The sequence below is a fragment of the Athene cunicularia genome (assembly GCF_003259725.1).
Source record: "Athene cunicularia isolate RWA chromosome 19 unlocalized genomic scaffold, athCun1 chr19_part1, whole genome shotgun sequence".
Lineage (NCBI taxonomy): Eukaryota > Metazoa > Chordata > Aves > Strigiformes > Strigidae > Athene > Athene cunicularia.
The window spans coordinates 3,856,223-3,875,076 of record NW_020799124.1 but is presented as its reverse complement, the minus strand read 5'-3'; the positions used below and the strand labels follow the sequence as shown (position 1 = coordinate 3,875,076).

The window sequence follows — 18,854 nt, the reverse complement described above, 5'->3', positions numbered from 1 at the left end:
AGTGATTAGACTCAAAATAGTGTCCTCTAGAAGAGAGCCACAGGCAAAAAAAGAGGCCTGATTGAGAGGGGAATGATAAATTGCTGAAGGCTGGCAGCCATCGCAGCTTGAGAAACGTTGGGGTCAGAGGTGGGATAGATTCTGCTATTCCGGAAACAAAGCTCCGAATAGCAATTTTACTGCCTTTTAATTTTCTTCATCCTCAAGTACTGAATGTGGGAGTTGACAACAGATTGCTGTAAATAATGTAATTGGAAATCTCTGTGTTATGGAAAAGCAGATGAATGCAAATAACGAAGCTGAAGAGCGCTTGCTCTTTCTCCCTGCCAGTGGTTTGCAGCGTGCCAGAGCCGTGGTGGAGAGCTGGGACAAAGTGAGTGTGTGGGCATGTGCTGCGTGAGGGCAATGGCAATGACGTCCTCCCAGGGTGGTTGCGTTTGCAGGTGCCTTTCTCTTCGCTCAGCATTGTAGCCCACGAGAACCTGCTCCCCTGCCTTTTGGCTGCTGGGGGATTGAGCCGGTAACACTGGTGTCAGCATGGGAAGCCGGAGGTAACTGTTCCCCTCTCGCACAGCCCGGCCCAGGCTGCTGTGAAGGAAAGGGGCTGCAGAATGAGAACAGCTACTGCGTGGTGAGAAATAGGTGGTAGAGCAAAGTGTGGCTTTGCAGCAAAGGTCCTTCCTAAGCATCTCTGTTTAGGGGACGTGTGGCTTGGTGAGCAAACTCTGGGGGGGCTGCAAGCGTTATGATTGCTTCAGCTGTGATCCATCTCTTCATCGGCAAGTCCTAATGTTTTCTCCGTTTAGGAGTTGTTTTAGCATTTGTGTATTCATAGAAGGAGAAAGAGGAGGGAGAAGTTTGAGCAGTAACATGCATTTCACCAGGGTTTCTCCATTGGGTCCCATTTACAGGCTGCACTTGAACGTGCTAGATAAAAATACACATCTGCTTCTGACTGTCTCATCCTGTAGCTATAATGACTGCTTGATGCAACTTTAATGGGAATATTGTCAGGGTTATAAAAGGCATTGAGCTCTCTGGACTTGTCATGGCCATGGCTGTTAATTTGGTTTGAAGTAATAAAAATGGAGTCTGTTGCTAAAGTAGCTCTTCTCCCCTGTGTTCTCCCCCACTTTGCTTTAGGGTAGTTTGGGTGTCAGGGGAGGCAGAAGGACAGGAGCCTGAAGGAAGTCAGTATTTAGCATGAGTACAGTGGGCTGGGGACAGCTGCAGCTGGTGAACCGTGGTGTGGCAGCTCTGTCCTGAGCCACATGCTGGGCCACCCCATCCTGATCTGGTGTAGTGCAGATACAGATCTTTACTCTTCTCTGTCAAGCACTCAGAGCGAGGGATGATCAATGTTACTTAAAATTGGGTGTTGCAATAAACTGGAAAGGTCTGGCTGTCCCTCTTGGTGATGAAACTCCAGTTTAGGCTGCCATGGGGGCCCGATTTCACCTTACGTGCCAAAAGGACTGGTGGGACCAAAACTCCTCCTTGGAAAGAGCAAACTCCTACTAATAAAGAGTAGTTTTATTCTTGAAGTCCTGTTATAGATTTATTAATTTAAAATCAAGCAAGAACTTTGCTGTCAGGCCACTCTTGCGATCAATGAAACTACCATCAATAGCAGTCAGCAACATCGATTTGTTTTGATGCATGGATGCGAAAACTGACCTGTGTGCACATGTGCAGAACAGAACGTGAGCTGCGGTCGTTTCAGATGGGGCGTGCTGCTAACCTGGGGGGAGCAGAGGTACTAAATTATTATAGGGGAGAACATCTTGCTGCAGCTATTTTAGAGCTGATCTCAAATCAATTTCGGTTGCTGCTGTAATGAGACCAAACTCTATTAGAAGCACCAATTCAAAGTGAATATGTATGCATAGACTCAGTTTTATACTGGTATTACTACATCAGAGCTGGATGTATTAAATCGTTAACACTTTCTATAACTGGACTGGCTTTGGGGTAGCGAGAAACCTGGGGGTGACCAGCCTTTTCTTACAGCAATCCTCGCTGTGTCTGATTGGTTTTATGGTGTGCCTAAATTGTAGTTCGCCTGAAGATAATAGGTCTCTTCAGTGCTTCAAATTAAATTACAGATGTTGCAAGGTCTGTTCAGAGAATGACTGTAAGAAAGGGTTGCTTCGTCCCCGGCAGTTTGTGCAGGGAAGCTACGTGTGGCCCAGCTACCCAGTGTGCAGAAGGGGCTGACCTGCCCTCCCCAAGCCATGGTGCTGCTCAGGGCGCGACCCCCTGGCCTGCCCACCGTGTCCCACCTGTGCTGCTGCTCCCAAGGCCTCCTGCTTTCCTGAGACAAAGGGAGACCAGGGCTTGCCCAGCCTGCAGCCCCTCCATTGCGTGTGATTACCTGAGTTACAGTGGGTTAAGCTCCAGGTAGAGATGTCTGTCCCAGACTGAAAAAATACCTTGGGTTTCCCGATTCTTGGTTTTGCAGGGATAGCAGAGCACGTTCTTCCAGGGTCTGCGCTGCGTGTGCTGTTGTACAAGCTGTACCAAATGCTGCAGAGTCCCAGCATGCTAGCAGAGGGGACAGAACGTGCCCTGTCAGCTTGTGTCTCGGCTGGCTGGGTCACTATTTTTGCTGTTTGCCTGCTGGTGAAAGAGCTGGGAAAGTGTCCTGCCTGCCAAGGGCCCCTCTGTAGGAGAACTTGCAGTCATTTCTCATTTGGAGAACTGGCTTCCCAGCTTTTCACGTGGATGAGACTCACCATCCTGCTGGTCTGTTACCCAGCAGGAAAACATTGGTGTAACTGCAGGGTGCTCTCACCTCCTGGTTTCTAGATCCTTCTGTGGTGCACATGAGCGTCTGTCTTGCACTCCTGCAGTAGCTGACGTGTGTGATGGGTCACAGCGATGCTGTGCTTTCTTCTGCTGGGTGCTCTTCTTTCAAAAAGCAAACTACCAGGTTCCTCTCTGAAGTCAGATCGTCTTCACTTGGCTTTCAAGACCCCGAACACAGATTTTAGCTCTCTGTGTTGATGGCCCTGGACTGGGAACCAGACAACCTGCTGAGCAATCTCCTCCCATCAGTGAAATGGTGACAGTGATGTCCTGCTTTTTGTGCCTGCATAAGAACTTCTCATGAGTGGCAGGTGTTGTCACTGTCCTCTGCTTTGATTAAGCCCTAAATGCAAATTGCAAATGTGTTGCTGAAATTAGGGATATCTGCATTTGCACCTGTTGTCATTATGGTGATACTATATGCAAAATGCTTTGGGAACTTGGAGTAGAAACACTGATTATCTCCTTCACTCTGAACGGAACTGCAAGTTTTCTGTGCCCCCCCACCCCCCACCCCCCACATGAAACAGAAAATTATATTCTTACTATATTAACTTATTTTTGCCCTGGCTGTCTTATTAGCTCATTAGTAGACTGCTGGAAGGCACAAAAGAATTGGGTTTTTAGAGGCTATTTCTCCTTCTCTGAGCTGCCATCCTTTTCCTTTCTTCTGGCTCACAACAGGCTTTATATTAAATATGCTTAATAAAGCTCCTTCATTATAAGCTGCATTAAAACTGAATTGTAGAGCAGAGAGTGTTCTTACAGGAGATATTACAGTTTAGCGCTCGCAGTCTGTTTCCTGCTGCAGATTTGGGTTAGTTGAGTGTGGTTCTTCCCGTTCTGGGGTTTTCAGGCACACTTGTTAAATGATCTGGCTTAGCCTGAATTGCTCTGTGGAATGAACATCGAGGTTGTGCCGTTTGGTACAGCACGGGGCAGCGTTTCTGCTGTCCTGGCATTGCCGCCCGCCCCCTCAGCTTCTCTCTCAGAAGTGAAGTGACCCCTGGCCCAGGAGGAGACTTGCTGCCCCTCCAGCCGGGGCAAGACTTGTTTTACTCTAAGCAGAGCATGTGCCTGGGGCTGTTGCCACCCATGGCACATTCCTGCTCTCTCCAGGAAGCTTTTTCTTTCTGTGGATTCCCAATGGGAAAGCAACAGATGCAGAAGCTGAACTGCCTGCTGCTTAGTGCAGGCCGGAGAAATTCACCCCAGTATCCTTGTAGTAAGCCTGGGAACACGTGTTTGACTCAAGCACAGCATCAGAGAAACATTTAGTCCTGACCTAGAGAATGTAAGAAGCTCTGTGGTTTGCACGATCACCCTCTGTTTCTCCTCAAATCTGTGCCTGTTGCTCATTCAAATTTGTGATTTTTTTATTTTTTTTTTTTTCAAGTGGGGAAAGAAGGACCGAGGTAAAGTGAGTCTGACAAGGCATGGGGAGGAATTTGGGATGCTGTGGTAGCTGCAGAGTGCAGGGAACTGCTGGTCTCTGGGCTGGAGGGCTTGCCCCTGTTGTGTTTGAGTGACATCAAGGTAGCTCAGAGGCGGGAGCTGGGCTGAGCTTGGTGGGGAGCCTGTTTAGTGCTGGCTGTGCTCTCATCCTATAAAAACCCAGGCTTAAGGTGGTGTGTGTCTGTCTCTAACAGGTCTGGAAGAGGTCTGGTGCGTGGTTCTACAAAGGGCTGCCCAAGTACATCACACCTTTGAAGAGCAGCAGCAAACCCAGCGAGCTGCACTCGCAGCCTTGGCAAAGCGAGCCAGCCGTGCCAGAGGCAGAGAGCGTTGGGACTAGCCGATCCTTCACCTGGGCCAGGGGAAAAGGTTGGTGGTCTGCTGTACGCTCAGGAAGCAGGTGGGGACAAGGACCTGGCTCCTACTGCTGATAGCAGGATTCAGCTAACCGGGGAGGCTCTCTGTTAGAGGTGAGGGATGGCTGTGGGGATGAATTCTGGTGCAGGCCACCGGAGACAAGACCACAGACAATCAATAGGATTGGAAGTCAAGCCCAGACTTTATTAGCAAGTCCTTATATATTCTTGTGCATTCTAAAAATAGCAGCAAGCCCTTATATACTTGTTGCTACCTTGTGTTACTCTTGTGCGTGCTTATTTCAAAAAACACCTCCCTTGGTACTTGCCACAAGCAGTGCTACCTGCACACAACCAGTAGATAAGTTCCTGCTTTTGTAATTCCAAAGAGTCCTTTCTTTATCAGTTTCTTCCTTAACAAGCACATTCTTTTCTTCTGGCCTTCTTGCTTTTAGACGTCGTTAATCTTCTGACCCGAATGCTGATTGTACTTTTGCATTGTCAGTGTGTGCGGAAAGTTCAGCAACCCGGCATACGCACCCACAGATGGCCCACAAGATGTGGTGTGTTTCCTATGTGGGCAGTGTTGGGTTTTTTATGCTATGGTACGTTTTTCAGGTTTCACTGTTACTTATGTGCACATTGGTGGCCCAAACTAGCTACAGTCCTCCTGAACTCCCTGTCCTTCAGCCCCCCCTTGCTTTCCTCTCTGTTCCTTGCAGCCACTGGTGTTTTGCTGGGGCTGCCAAGGGAGGGATGAGCTGTGAAAGCAGACACCTGTCTGCAGTCACAGCCCAAGGGGCTCCTCCCGCTGCACTACGTAGGATGGTGCCGCTGATGAACGTTGTTGTGCAGCCAAGGCTGACAAAAGGCTGGTCTTACTCCCTCCATGGGGCTGCTTGCTCCTGCTGCTCTGCAGAGCCCCACTGAGCAGATGCCTCAGGTCACTTGGAGCTGGGTCAGAAATGACACCACCAGCATCAACCTGGGGTCTTCCTGGGGCCTGGAGCAAGTGGGCAGAGATCCTGTTCTCCAGTCAGCGAGCAGGAGCAAGATGTGTCCTTTTGTGCCTCAGCCCCTGAGCAGCTGTGGCGTCACCCTCTGTTGTGTGTAATATCAGCTTCTTCTGGGTGTTATGTCACCTTGTTATGTCGCCCTGTTCTGGGTGTGACATCACCCTGTTCTTTGAGGTAGACCTTGATTGAAGTAGAGCATTGTATCGCATGTGGCATCTTGGGTTGCTGCTGCATCAGCTCCCATTTACAGCACTGCCTTGTAGGGTTTCCCCCCCCCCTCCCCTTCCATCTGCCCACCCCATTGTTGCTCGTGTGCTCACTTCAGTGCGCCCAGAGCCAGCTGGGAGGAAACAGCAGCTTGGCACTGAGGAGCTGAGCGCTCGGGGTCATTAGCACAGCGACGGATGGATGCTGCAGAATTAAAGCTGCTGCCAGTCTGCTTTGATTTCTCTTCATTTCTTTTTGATGTGGATTAGAAGAACTGTTCGGTCTCTCTCTCCTTCTGCCTTTTGCTATTAGATCAATTGGAGAAGACCTCTTCAGTGTACCAGCAGCATACACTCTTCCACATCAAGATAAATCTTATCAGCAGTGCAGGGGGAAATAACCTTTTCATAAAGAGGACTCAGGAGTCTGGTTTACAAACTCTTCAGGCCCCATCTAGGAAAGCACTCCCAGACCTACTGTAACTTTTCCAATTAAAGACAAATTAGATCAAAATAGATGGTTGTGCTTCCCTCCAGGAGATGCTTGGAAGGAGTTGTCTTAGCAAATGAACCGATTGATGAGGTATTTTCTGTTCACATGATACAGAAAGCATTATGAGTCAAAGGTGTTAGGCTCAGACCTGGCCCGCTTTTTAGTTCAGCTTTTTAGTTGAGTTTTGTTGAGTTGAGTTGAGTCAAGTTCCCCCTAAATACTGGCAAGAGCAGCAAAGGAGCAGGTGGAGGACAGCAAAGTGGCCTTTGGTAAGCTTTGATGTGGGTGGTGAGCTGCCTTTCTCCATGTGCTCTGATTTTTGGCTGGCTGCTGTTTTACGGGTTGGATAATACTAATTTATGATTTTATTTTCTGGTGCTTTCTTTATTTATTGCCCTTCTTTGATAGGCCACCTGTCCTCTGGACAGCTTTCAATGGGCACTGTGGGCTGTAATTCATTCCTGAAACTGGGAACTTGTACATCTCACCCCTCCGTTTAACTCTTTTTTTTCACCTGTCAGTGCTGGCACTTCTGCTGCTTGTCATCTGAAACCTCTGAATGTGCAGGGCAGTGCCTTCCCCTGTGGAGGTGGTGTAGCTGTGATATTGCTGGTATGAATCTGCAGCTGGACTGAGCTTTACAAAGCAGTGGCTGACAAGACAGCCTGCCTTACCTCTTCCTGGCCGATGACATTTGTCAGCTCACACCTCGTACGCCCTCATTTGAACACATCCTTTCGGCAGGGAGTAAAGCCCTGTTGCTCGTTTGGCAGGATGTTCTCAGGAATGAGCTCTGGCATTTAACGTGCCTGACTCTGACAGGCTGCTTTCCCTGGGGTTTCCCTTATCTTGGCCAGCCAACTCTAACCCCACCGCTCCGCTCCCAAGGTGCTGAAGGAGCTGTCTCTCAGCTATTAATGGGATTCAGGTCAGGTGGGACCAGCGCAGGCACAGCCATGTCCTGGCACAGCCCCCGGAGAGCCTGGAAGAGAGGAGCCATGGTTGTCCTTTCAACATCCTCTGTGCCAGGACCTGCCTTTCTGCAGGGATGGGACGAACTCAAATGTCCCTTTTTCCTCCTCAGAAGGAAGGGAATCAGTGCCAGGCCCTGGGTACTGGCTGCTCCTGTTGCAGGAGAGTGGGATGGCAGTTGGGACCGAGGGACCGCAGGAACATGCTTCTTGGAAGAAAAGCCAAACCCACCAGGAAGAAGTTTTATTTTTACACACCCATTATTTCTCTTGCTCTCGCTGACACTGGGATTTGCTGTTGCCTTTAGTTTTTCTGTAATAAACAAGCAGTTGCCATGGGAACCCTGCTATTAGTTAAGGCACAAATGTATTGTCGTGAGGAGAATAGCAGTAATATTTCTTGTGTTGGGGAACAGCTCTGCTCCATGTGGTGGAATGTGGGTGGGTTCCTGCACTGGGTCAGGCAGGACGGGGCCATCAGGGGGTGGGGAGCAATAAGCAGCAGGGCTTTCCTTCTTTCGAACTCTGAGTTCTGCAGAAAAAAAAATGTAAAGCATCTGGGTGGAAAAAAGAAGAGTGATCCCTGAGCTATTACACTGTTTGGCGTGAGGGCTGCCTGCTGCTCTGCTCGGTCTCTGGTGGTTTCTCCTGTTGCAGTGTGCTCTAGTCCTGTTGCCAAGCAATGCGACGTGCTGGGCTCAGCGCTGTCGGAGGCACAGGAGCAGCGGCCGGGCAGGGGGATGCAGAGGGTTCGTCCGGTTTCTGCGTGCTGGAGGCCAAATCCCGGAGTGATGGAGCAGAGAGGAACATGCTGGGGCAGGTCACTGAGGGGGTCATCCAACTTCTTTACAAGTCAGGGCAGTGCCAATGCTGCACGTGTGCCGCTTCTGAAAGGGAGAGCGGTTGGGGCTAGTTTCCTCCTCCTGCTTGGAGATGTCCCTGCAACTGTGGGCAATGCTGGGTGAGATCTAGCATAGGAGCTGCACTTAGTGAGACACTTGGGTTGTAATAAAACTCTTCATCTCCCACCCACAGTGACCAGGAGCTGTTGGCCTCCCCGCTCCCCGGAGGTGGTCTTTGCAGAGGCTAATGACACGGTGCTGCAGGGGAGGTGTGTGCTCAGCCTGCTCATCCAGCACGCCTTGGCTGCGCTGGGTGCGTGCAGATGTCCAGAGCTGTTGCTGCAGGGTGCCCTTGCGTGCCCATGTGCTTTTTCTGTATTTTTGGCAACTGCAAGAAGTGCCAGGCTTTGTGTGTGCAGGGATTGAGCTCTGCCCTGCGATGGGCAGCAGAAACGTGGCTGGCACTTCCCACTGCAGGTGTGCCCGTGCCAAATGCACGTGTTTAATATTAGAGCTCAACTCCAGCCAAGTGCTCCTTTCCCCTTGGCCTCTGCAGAGCCTCCCCACATCCTCTGCTGCTGGGTTAGGTGCATCCCGGCAGCCCCTCATCATTCACTGTGGCGCTCTCTGCCACGGGGCTCTGGTACCTCTGGTTTGGAGGTTGAACTGTGTGGTGAAGGAATCGTGGGTTCTGGCAGCAGCTGTGAAGACTCAGGCTCTCCAGGAGTGACCCATTCCCTGTGGGAATACTGCTTTTCTTGCAAGTTTTATCTCGGCATATTTTTTTTTATGAGCTTTTTTTCAGTCAGCTGGAGATGGAGAGGGATAAATCTGTTACGTTCTCTGAAAGTACAGCTGTCCAACGACTCTTATTGATATATCAGCAACTGCTGGAATACCAGATTTACGACTTCTGGGCTCTGGAAAGTGCCAGCAGAAGGTCTGGGAGCTTTGGGAGAAAAATTACCTTAAAGGGAAACATTGGCACAGTGGGTAAAATATACTCTTATTGGCAGCAGAGGAAATGAGAGCAGACAGGGCTGCTCCTGTGGTGTGAGTGCCTTTCGTGTCATTAATATTTTCCTCCTCTTGTGCTGGTCCTCTCTGAACTGCTGAATGGCAGAAGGGAAGGCAGCTAAAGTCACCTCCACTGATTCACTGGGGTATTCTCCAAATAAATCCTGACTTCCAACATTTTTAAAGGATTCATGGAGGAAGGAGCTGTCCTGAAGCAATGATTTTTATGAATCCAGGAGCCCAAAAAAGGATGATGACCAAGTGGGACAGCAGTGCATTTTCTGAGGGGATTGGGCAACAGGACCATCAGAATCATTCTCACAGCTGAGATTTGGATTTTATAGCAAACAAATACATACTGGTATGTATGGGTTGTTGTTAACAGTATTTATATGTAGTCCCCCACCTCTCCCAGGATGTTTTGGGGAAGTAGTGAAGCTGTCTTTAAGACAGCAAAGCCCAAAGCCAAACCTTTGCTTTGAGGACTCTCAGCCAGAAGCGCAGCCCCCCTGCTTGTAACGGGGCTTCCCTCAGCTCCACAGCCCCTTTCCCTGCAGCTGAGAGGTCCCATTTCTGCTGGTGCCAGGAGGTCCCAAAGGCTGCGGGTGCAAGAGGAGCTGGTTCCCCGGGGAAGGCTGTGCAGGCAGCGAGGAGGGGTCATGGCAGCCTACCCTGCACAGCTCTTCCTGGCAGCACGGGCAGGCAACTTCAATAACACTTTGCAATAATGCCAGCAGCCAGATTTAATATCCTCAGAGATGTTAACTCCAGAAGAGTGCTATTTTAGGTACTAATATATTTATTCTTTTTTAATATTTTGTGTAGTACAGATTGATGCCTGAATACAGGAGCATCTGCAGAGGTCCCTGGGGGAAATATTTGACAGCATGTGCTCACCTGTGCAAGGGGAGAGATACCCATCCTTCTGCCCTGGGCAGTGTTGAAGGGTTTGTAGCTCTATGAGCTGCGTATAGTGAATTTTAGGGCTGATACAGAGAGGTGAACTCACAGCTCTCTCTGCTACCCCACGATCGTCACTTTGTACCTCTGCACCCACGTCCCTCCTGCGCCCAGCAACACTGTGAGGTTGGGTGTTATGAGTAACACGGCGCAGGGTGAAGTGGTTTATTCAGTAGCAGAATGGGGAACTCATATTGTGAATATACGCTTATAATATAAAGAGATAGTTGGGGGCTCCCTACAGTAGAGGCTGTAGGTTGCAGTGTTGCCTACTCTGTCCCACATGAGCCACTATTCTGCTTTCTACCAGGAGTTGTGACCCACTGTGTAAAATGGCTTCTGAGCTGCCTGGAGAGCTGGTATCTGCCTTGGTCAGACAGAGAAGTGCTGTAGGGGCAATCCCTCAAATAAAAGACAGTTTTCCTGTTACCTTCCTCCTCAGCCCCATCATTTCTGTTCTGAGATAAGGCCATTACAAAAGCCCAGGAGTTGGAAGAACACCTTTCTCATTTTACCCAGAGCAGCTGGCAGTCAAATTACCTTTTACACTGGTATAAGCAGGAGAGGTGTTTGCATAATTGCATGGAAAAGTGAAAGCAACCTGCCAGTTTGGGAAGTTGTGTCTGGCAAAATGAGTCTCCTTCAGCTCTTGTGGAAACTATGGAGCAGTAAGATTAGGACCAGGATTTGGGTGGGGGGAAGAAGGAGGAATAAAAAGCAACCTTGAAAGGGGGCAACAGTCTCCCTGAGGAAGGGGAGCGACCCTTGTGTATTAAGCCTTGGGGTCAGAGGAGTAGTAATGCAGTTCTGGGCAGTGTGCTGATAGGGATGAGTGCTGACTGGACGATGAGCAAATAAGGCTGGTTCTTTGTGTTATTGCTACTTGATGTGGTCAGTATTTATCTGGTGTTTTCCTCATAGAACCTGGAGCTCCCTCAGAGGCTCTGCTGCACTTGAAATGCGGCTTGGAGGAAGCCAGCCCCTCTCTCCACTTCACTCAAACGTGGATGCTCTTACGGTGCAGCCTGGACCCCTCCACATGCAGCAGAGCAGGAACCAGCCTCATGCCCAGCCCTTAGCCTGTCACTCCTGCATGGGAGACAGCAACCTTCAGGAGGAGGGGGCTTGCTGAGTCCTGGCGTGGGGGTTAGCAGGAGCAGAGCCCTGTTCCCACACCACAGGGCTCTTGGCTTTGCAGCAGGGGGCTTTGAGCATTAAAGAAGTGGTGCAGTCTCCATGGTCCCAGTCAGGTTTAGGAGAGAAGCACTGGTGGTGTGTGCATCTGCTTCAGGTGCTGGCACCGCTGGAGAGTGTATGGTGGAGTTATAAATCATCTGTAAAAAGTAAAAGCACATCATGTTTGAGAGGAACAGTGAACAGCTGTGGGGGAACTGCAGGTAGGGCTCCTTTTGGAGAGGGAGAATGTGATCGGCGAGTCAGCATTTGTTCATGTTTTATTTGGATCCATCTGGCACCCTCTTTGGTAAGTGTTATGAACATTGTGAGTAACTGTCTCTCTCCTCCCCTCAATCTTTTCTGCAGTGGTTTCTAGCGACAGTGAGAGTGACTCGGAGTTCAGTTCCTCCAGCCTGGATGACAAGCCCTTATCCCCGGGGTCAAAAGGCTCACAAGGCAGAAAGCACCGAGCAGGACTGGGTGAGGAGTTGCTGTTCCTTGTGGCTGGAGGGTGGGGAGTGTAAAGTGCTTGAATGTTTGACTCTTGGTACTGTGGGTTCTGGCTCAGCCTGCCCGATGCTGGTGCAGCCCACTGGCTGTAGCTGTGCCAGGCGAGGGTCTGATCCTTTCTCACTGGAATAGTATCGGTGGGTCACTCCACTGCCTGCAGCCTTTCGGGGTCTGCCCTTGCAGTTGGGAGCTGCTCCTGGCCGCCTGGCAGCATGTCTTCATCCAGCTCCTCACTCCTGACTTTGTGGTGCTGGAATTGCTGGTGCCATTTTAGGAGCAGAGCAAGGAACTGGGTTTTGACCCTGCTCCTGAGGGTGCCCGGCTGGGAGCGGGGAGGCTGCTGCTCTTCTAAGACCTGGCCCAGCATCTGCACCCACTTCTCCCTCCCACAGCAGCATCTCTCTATTGTATCCCTGCAGCACCCATCGGGGAACCCAGCCAGGCCACGAGCAGGGTGCTGGGGAGCACCCACTCCCCTACCCTCTCGGGGAGCCGCAGCAGCCTGGGCAGCGAGCCGGGGGCTGCCCTCAGCGCCACGGAGAGCTGCCAGAGTGACCAGCCGGCGGACGGGCGTGACAGTGATGCAGGCAGCAGAGTCCCTGGTAAACTGAACCTCCTCTCGGGGCAGATCCATGCTTTTGGGGCTGACTGGAAGCACAGCTTTCTCAGAGGCACACCTGGCAAAGCTGTGGCCCAGGATTACCGTTCCTTGCTTTTTTCCTCACGGCAGATGCTGTCACAGCATTACAGCTTGCTCCTTTCCTCTTCCATGCAGAATCTATTCTGCAACATGAGTAATTGTCTGGGGTGGGAGCTGCCTACACCCACCTCCAAGAGCAGCCGTAGCTTGGGTCTGCCCCTCTGCAAAGGCCCGGGGCCTCCTGTCTGCCCTGCAGAGGCAGCAGAACAGATTGAGCTTTTACTGAAGCAAAGCAGAAGTCCAGCAGCTTTATGAGACTGAATAAAAATTTTCCTGATGTTAGATGGCTCTTAAAGCCAAGCATGGCTCTTCCCAGAACTCTGCAGTGGGGAAAAAAAAAAAAAAAAAAAAGAAAAAAAAAAAAAAAGACGCTTTTTCCCTCTCAACAACCTTGGAACAATTAAGTGACTGAGAGCAGAGGCTGCTATCGCATCTGATCTGGAGCAGCTGAAAGAGATGCAAATGTGTTCTCTCTGCAGTTCCCGCTAATCTATTCAATAACCCCTTAAGTTATCATTTAGTGCCGCTCCCTCCTGAGCATTCCTGCCACCCTGTGAACTGCCACTCCTTTTGTTCCTGAGCTTGTTCTGTGCTGTGCATGTTGAGGCATAAATTGGATTAGAGAGCTCAGGTTTATCCTTTAGTGTAACATGGAGTCATAGTCCCCCTCCCCACACTTCCCACTAGAAATAGCCGGCGTAAAACTGTTTCTCTGCTCTTACCTCTCTCCCCAAGTTTCAGAGATTTGCAGTTTTCTTGAATTTCAGTTTTTGCAAAGCAAATCAGATGAGTGCTACATCGGCTCTGTCTGTCCTCTCTCTGGATTATAGTACTGCCCCAGCCTGGGCGGTTTATTTTAAGCCCCCGTTGGCTGTGGCGTTAGAGACGGTTGATCCCTGTTGTGTGTGGGCTCTGCTGCCTGCCAGAGTGGAGCAGCAGGTTGTCCTGCGGCATCGAAGCGGGTGGTGGTGGTGGTGGATACCAGGTGTGGCCCCTTGGGTGCTGCTTCTGCTGGTGCTGCGTGGCCATGCTGAAATCTGGATGGATGCACACCTGGACAGACGGCGTGTTTGTACAGCACTTAGAATTTTGGAGCTTGCCTGCCAGCTGTTTGAACTAACTGCTGCCTGGTCGTTACTCTGCAAACAAGATCTCGAGGCAAAGAATGCCTTTTTCCTGCTAAAAACCCTCTGTGAAAAGCTTGGCTCAAGGGGTCAGCGCTTTCAAGTGCGATCTCTCCTTGCTAGGCAGGGGAGAGCTATAAACGACAGGCAGCGTGGACGTATGTTTAAAAAACCCCAAACTGTAGCAATCTCATGAGCCCAGTTAAAATAGTCCCTGAGATGCAGAGAGGATCCTGCTAAGGAGGTTAAGCCGGGTTGCCTGACTAGAGAGTATCTGTAAAGATCTTTATTATGTCTGGGGTCATTTGGTTCCCAGTCTTTCTGCAGCAGGGGCTGTTTTCAGACGTGGTGCTTGCAGCAGCAGGTGCCTTGGTGGAAGGGCTCCGCGGCCAGGGGAGGGAGGCAGGGGGGTGGCAGCGAGTGTTTCTGCTGGCAGGGGAATGAAGCTGATGGTGGGCACAGCCTTGGGAACTGGTGGAGGGTGGCAGCGGGCAGAATTCTTGTGTTGTGTCATCTCAGGGAACCAGCCACCATCCTCCTGAGCTGCTATGGGCTCACAGGGAGTTAGGTGACGCTATGGCTGTGGCTCTGCGGCCGCAGGAGGTGGCTGGACGGGCTACAGAGAGGCTGGCCTGTCTTTGAGCCTACGCCTTTCCACAATGTGGGTGCTGGCCAGGGCTAGTGTGGCGGTGTTGGAGACTACCAAAGGTCTCTGCAAAGAGGCAGAGCTGGAACCTGAGCACGTTGTGGGCGGCACGTGATGTGACCACGTTGTGTTTGCCCTGGGTGTATGCTCTGTCCCACAGTGTGGGTGATCTTCAGCACTTCAAGGTGGGCTGGAGAGAGGGAAGTTGTTTTCCTTCCAGTGTGTTTGGGATGTGGGCTTGCCTCCGTGCAGCGAGGGAGCAGCAGGGGTACGCGCAGTTGGCGTTCGTTTATTCTGAGAGCACTTAAAGTGCCCAGCTGGAGAGATGCTGTCCCGACGTGATCTGTGCAGTGAACTATTGGCGATCACGATCCATTACATATGTATTTAGTAATCAGCATTACACAGCCATACGACTCGTGTGGTCTCGTGTTCTGTGCAGCTCTGTAGCAAGTGCTTTGAGCCCATCAGACATCCAGCAGGCTCCAATACTGAATGCCCCCGTGCTTTGCCAGCAGCCTGATAAGAGCAGAAAATAAAGAGCAAAACCAGTGCTTCAGTCCCCTAGGAAGTGTCCTGCTCTGCAGAGGGGTTCACATGCTCTGAGATGCTGGAGGTCTGGGGTATGCAAATGCTGGGAGCCTCGGGGTAGCTGGCAGTGCCTCTTCCCATCTTTAGATCAGAGTTCTGTCTCTCTGTGAGGAGCTTTTCGTGATGGGTCCCTCTGGATGCCACTGTTAGCCAAAAAGCAGAGGCTGTTCTTGCTGCTAATCTTTTTGAAGAGTGGTGGAGGCGATGGGTGCTGTATGTCAAGACTGCCAAAACTCTTTACTGCATCTCCCTGCCTGTGGGACAGTCCCTGTGCTCTGCTCTGACCCAAAAAACAGAGCAAGGGGCAAAGATTCTGTCTAACCTGCTGATCCTCAGCTGCAGAATGGGGGCATTAAAGGGAGATTTTGCTATAGCTTTTCTGAAAGGCTCTGCAACTTTATAACACTATGTTGGGAGCAATTTTGGCTTCATATTAACACCTCAAGTGTTCTACCGGTGACTTTCTTTTCACTTCTTTTTCTCACCTCTGCTCTAATTCTGCTCTCAAGTGTGACTTTGCAGAACACTTTAGCATCCTTAAATCCCAAGCCACAATCAGAACAGGGAATTAGGGAGTGGTACTGCAAATGCACCTGCTCTCATAGTCCTCGGCTCTTTAAGCCTGAAGGCCAAGACAACAGCATGGTCGTGTGGCCGAGGGAAAACAAGGAGCTATTAAGAAGAATTTGTACGTTTCCAGTGTGTTGCTTTGGCTCCGGCTGGGGTTTGGTGAGGCAGATAATGAAGCCTGGGGTTTGTCATAAAATGACTCATTGTCAGAGCTGCATTGGGATTTAGGCAACCTCAGCCCATGAGCCAAAGTTGCAGAAGAGAGTGGTGAGTTGAGAGGCTGTCAATTTTTTATTTTTTTTTTTTTACCAACTGCTTTGAAACCCCTTTCAAAACCATCATTTTCTGAGGTTCTGGTGTTTCTTCTTCTGAAACTCTGGTTCCTGGAGATGCCCACTCTGACATGATAGCTGTTAAGAGGAAGGTCATGCTCTGGTTTTCCTGAACAGTTTTTTTTTTATTCTGAAGAGAATAAAATTTGCACACAAGAAAGAAGCACAGTCTTTCTTTTTCCCATTACTTGCCCCCAGCTAGGGAGGTGACTCACCTCGTTCTGGCTGTACAGTTAAGAGTTGCATCGGTTAAAAAGAACAAAATCCTTGCTATTGTTAATGATGAAGAAAAATAATATTAAACAGAATTAAAGAAATCATCAATATCCTACAGTGATTTTCATTAGCCCATGGAGAGCTTTTTCTTTGTGCTTGGACCCGGCTGCTGCGGGGAGTAAATTAAGAGCAAAAGGCACCTCCTCAGATCAGTAGCAAGTTCTACTTTGATGCGTCCCAGTTAATGGGTCCTCAGTGTCTTCTGAGAACCTTGTCTCAGGAACGGGTCAATCCTTTTTGGTGTTCTGTGGTTCACCTGAAGAGCTTGCTGGTAGGGAACGTGAGTGAGCTTGGCATGGGCTCTGGAGCTGGAGAAGGCTCTAATTTGTGCTTAAAAGAGGAGGTCTGAGAAACAGCCACGTGATAAGCTAGCGAGTGAGACATCTGAGCACAAATCACAGTGTCCCCATCTCTGCTTGTTTTCCAGTGTGTTGTCTAAATCATTAATATTTGAACAGTGGTACAGCAGCTGGCAGTTAAACAGAGCCGTGTTAGTGGTGTTGCTGAGTCTGGGAGATGATGATGATGATGGTGGGGTATAAGAAATGTGCTTTGCAGTCCCAGGGTGAGACTGGCTGGCAGGACCTCCAGAGGTCAGCAAGTCCAGCCTGGACCCTTCTCCCAGCATGCTGAAGCTGCAGCTTCTGGGTACACCTCCCCTTGGCTGCTTGCTTTGTAGCTGGGAGAGCCTGAGGGGAGGTGAGAAAAGGGTCTGGAGCTGAGAGAGATGGGCAGGAAATGCTGCTTCCAGCTCTCTTAATCAGCGGAGACTTATGCCCTGTCTTTCAGGAATTGACTGGATTTAGAAATGAGGTGGTGTCAGTCTCTCTGGCTCAGTGCCTCCCCGGCTAGGGTAGGCATCAACTTTTGCTCATAAATATGCAAGCTGTTAATATACGAGACAGGCAGATCCATTCTGCATTATTTTTGAGGCAGGAAATTCTCAGGGCATCTTTGAATTTAAAGCATTAACTTATTTTTTTCCTTCCCTTCCATCTCTCAGATGTCTGTTTTGCTCCCTCAGGGACGATGAGGAGGTAACATTTTGCTTCAGTGGGCCTAACTACTCCATTCCATGTAGGAAAAAAAAAACCTGTCCTAACAGTAATTAGGCTCCAAATGGCATAGTAATTTCTTTAATGACTTTCTTCATAGCAGTCTTTGGGGAGGTGACTTCTGTTTTCCTGCGCTCGGTGAGGAAAGTTGCTTAAATGTTTTCTGACTGCTCCTTCCCTCACCCATGTGAGCTGCATCCAAACAGTGTAGTCTTCCAGGGGTGGCTTTGCAGTAGGGTGGAATAGGTGGGTGACTGTGCAAAGGAGCTGTGCTTGCAATCCCTGCTCCTCCTCCCTCTGCCTTCGGGCTCTGCCTGCATTGAGGGCACGGGGTAGGAAGGAAAGGGGGGGGTCAGATGTGGAGGAGAGACCCTCACCCACACCCAGTCTCTCCCCTCCAAGCCTCTGCCTCCTGCACTGGCTGCCTCATCAACCTTTGGACACTGCTGTTTGCCTCCATTTGCTCAAAGCTTCCTGCCATGGGAATGCGTATTCCCACTGCCAAGGAGGATGAGTTGTCCCTCTTCCACAAAGTGAAAAAAATGAATTGTGCCTTCATGGCTGAGCAGCTTCGAGCTGTCTCTGCCTTCCTGGTAGTGCAGAGCATCGAATGGTCCTGCTGTATTTATAAATAAAACATGTCTTCGGGTAGTGACAGCGTTAGGAAATGATTCAAGGTTTGCATTCTCGATACAATGCAGTTGTACATATGAACCTCAGAAGAAGCATATGCCCCCTTCCATGTTTTAAGGAATTAAAATATTTTCGTCCTCAAGTGGTCAAACCAAAACAGTTTCAGCTTTTTTAAGTCCGCCTTGAAGTTAAGTGAATAAAAGCTCGAGTACCTAAAAAATAAATTACTTTCACTATTTCTGTAATTCTTTATGGAGTTTTAAATTGAAAGCTTTTTCCTTGAAAACAGAGGAGTGACAAAGACTCATTCTCTTGCCTCTTTCACTCAATATATCTGGAAACAAGTTTGCTGCTGAAGATGAAACTCCTATTTTTGTGCCTTCTTTCACACTGCGGAGGTCTGTGCTTTGGTCTTTGATCAGACAGCCTGTCTGGCCTCCTGCCTTGTGGCCTTAGACTTGTTCTCTGCCCTTTGCGATACATTTACTCCTTGTGCTTCCAACCTTCTATTCAGCATTTTGCACAAAGCATAAAGGAAAGAGTTTGGGAAGTCAGTAATACAGAATTTAAAAGTCTGGATTTGGGAGTCTTTGTAAACAAATTGAGAGGGTTTATGGCTCGGGAGGTTGTCTTTCAACTGGGACCGGCCAGTAGCTGATGGGAGGAATTTGGAGGACTCCCCGTGCCTTGAACGTTTCACATGAGTGCAGTGACTGGAACCAGCCCCTGTTCTTTCTCCAGGAGTCACCTTCAGCTCAGAGAAGGGGGAGAGAAGTTAGTACTGGCCCACTGCTGCCCTAGAGCACTCCCCGTTGCCAGCCCCGTGCTCAGAGCCTGAGTTTCACCAGGGGCTGCTGAAAAGATTGTCTCAGGTTTGTTTAGTTGCCGTGAGCCAGAGCACCTTCTGCAGCAGAGCATTGCTGATTTGTGCCCATCCCCAGCCACGGGCAAGGATGACCTTCAGCTGTGGCTCCTGGCCGTGGCCCAGGCGCACGGAGGGTCACGTGGAGGACCTGCTCGGTGCCACGTGGATGCTGTCACCTGGTTTGGAAACCCCTGAGAGCTGAGGCTTGGCTTTTTGTCTGACTTAGCCCTCTGAGGAAAGTATGTACCAGGG

The 18,854-nt window shown here is 50.0% G+C and overlaps 1 protein-coding gene across 1 annotated transcript in view; it reads left to right on the top strand.

The window, feature by feature from the left end:
• The window catches only part of RPH3AL (rabphilin 3A like (without C2 domains)), a 41,398-nt gene that overhangs the window by 19,339 nt on the left and 3,205 nt on the right, over nt 1–18,854 (top strand). The window contains exons 6-8 of the mRNA XM_026861600.1: nt 4,458–4,632; nt 11,667–11,780; nt 12,230–12,412. Coding sequence (XP_026717401.1) covers nt 4,458–4,632; nt 11,667–11,780; nt 12,230–12,412 — 472 coding nt within the window. The remainder of the gene's footprint in view (nt 1–4,457; nt 4,633–11,666; nt 11,781–12,229; nt 12,413–18,854) is intronic.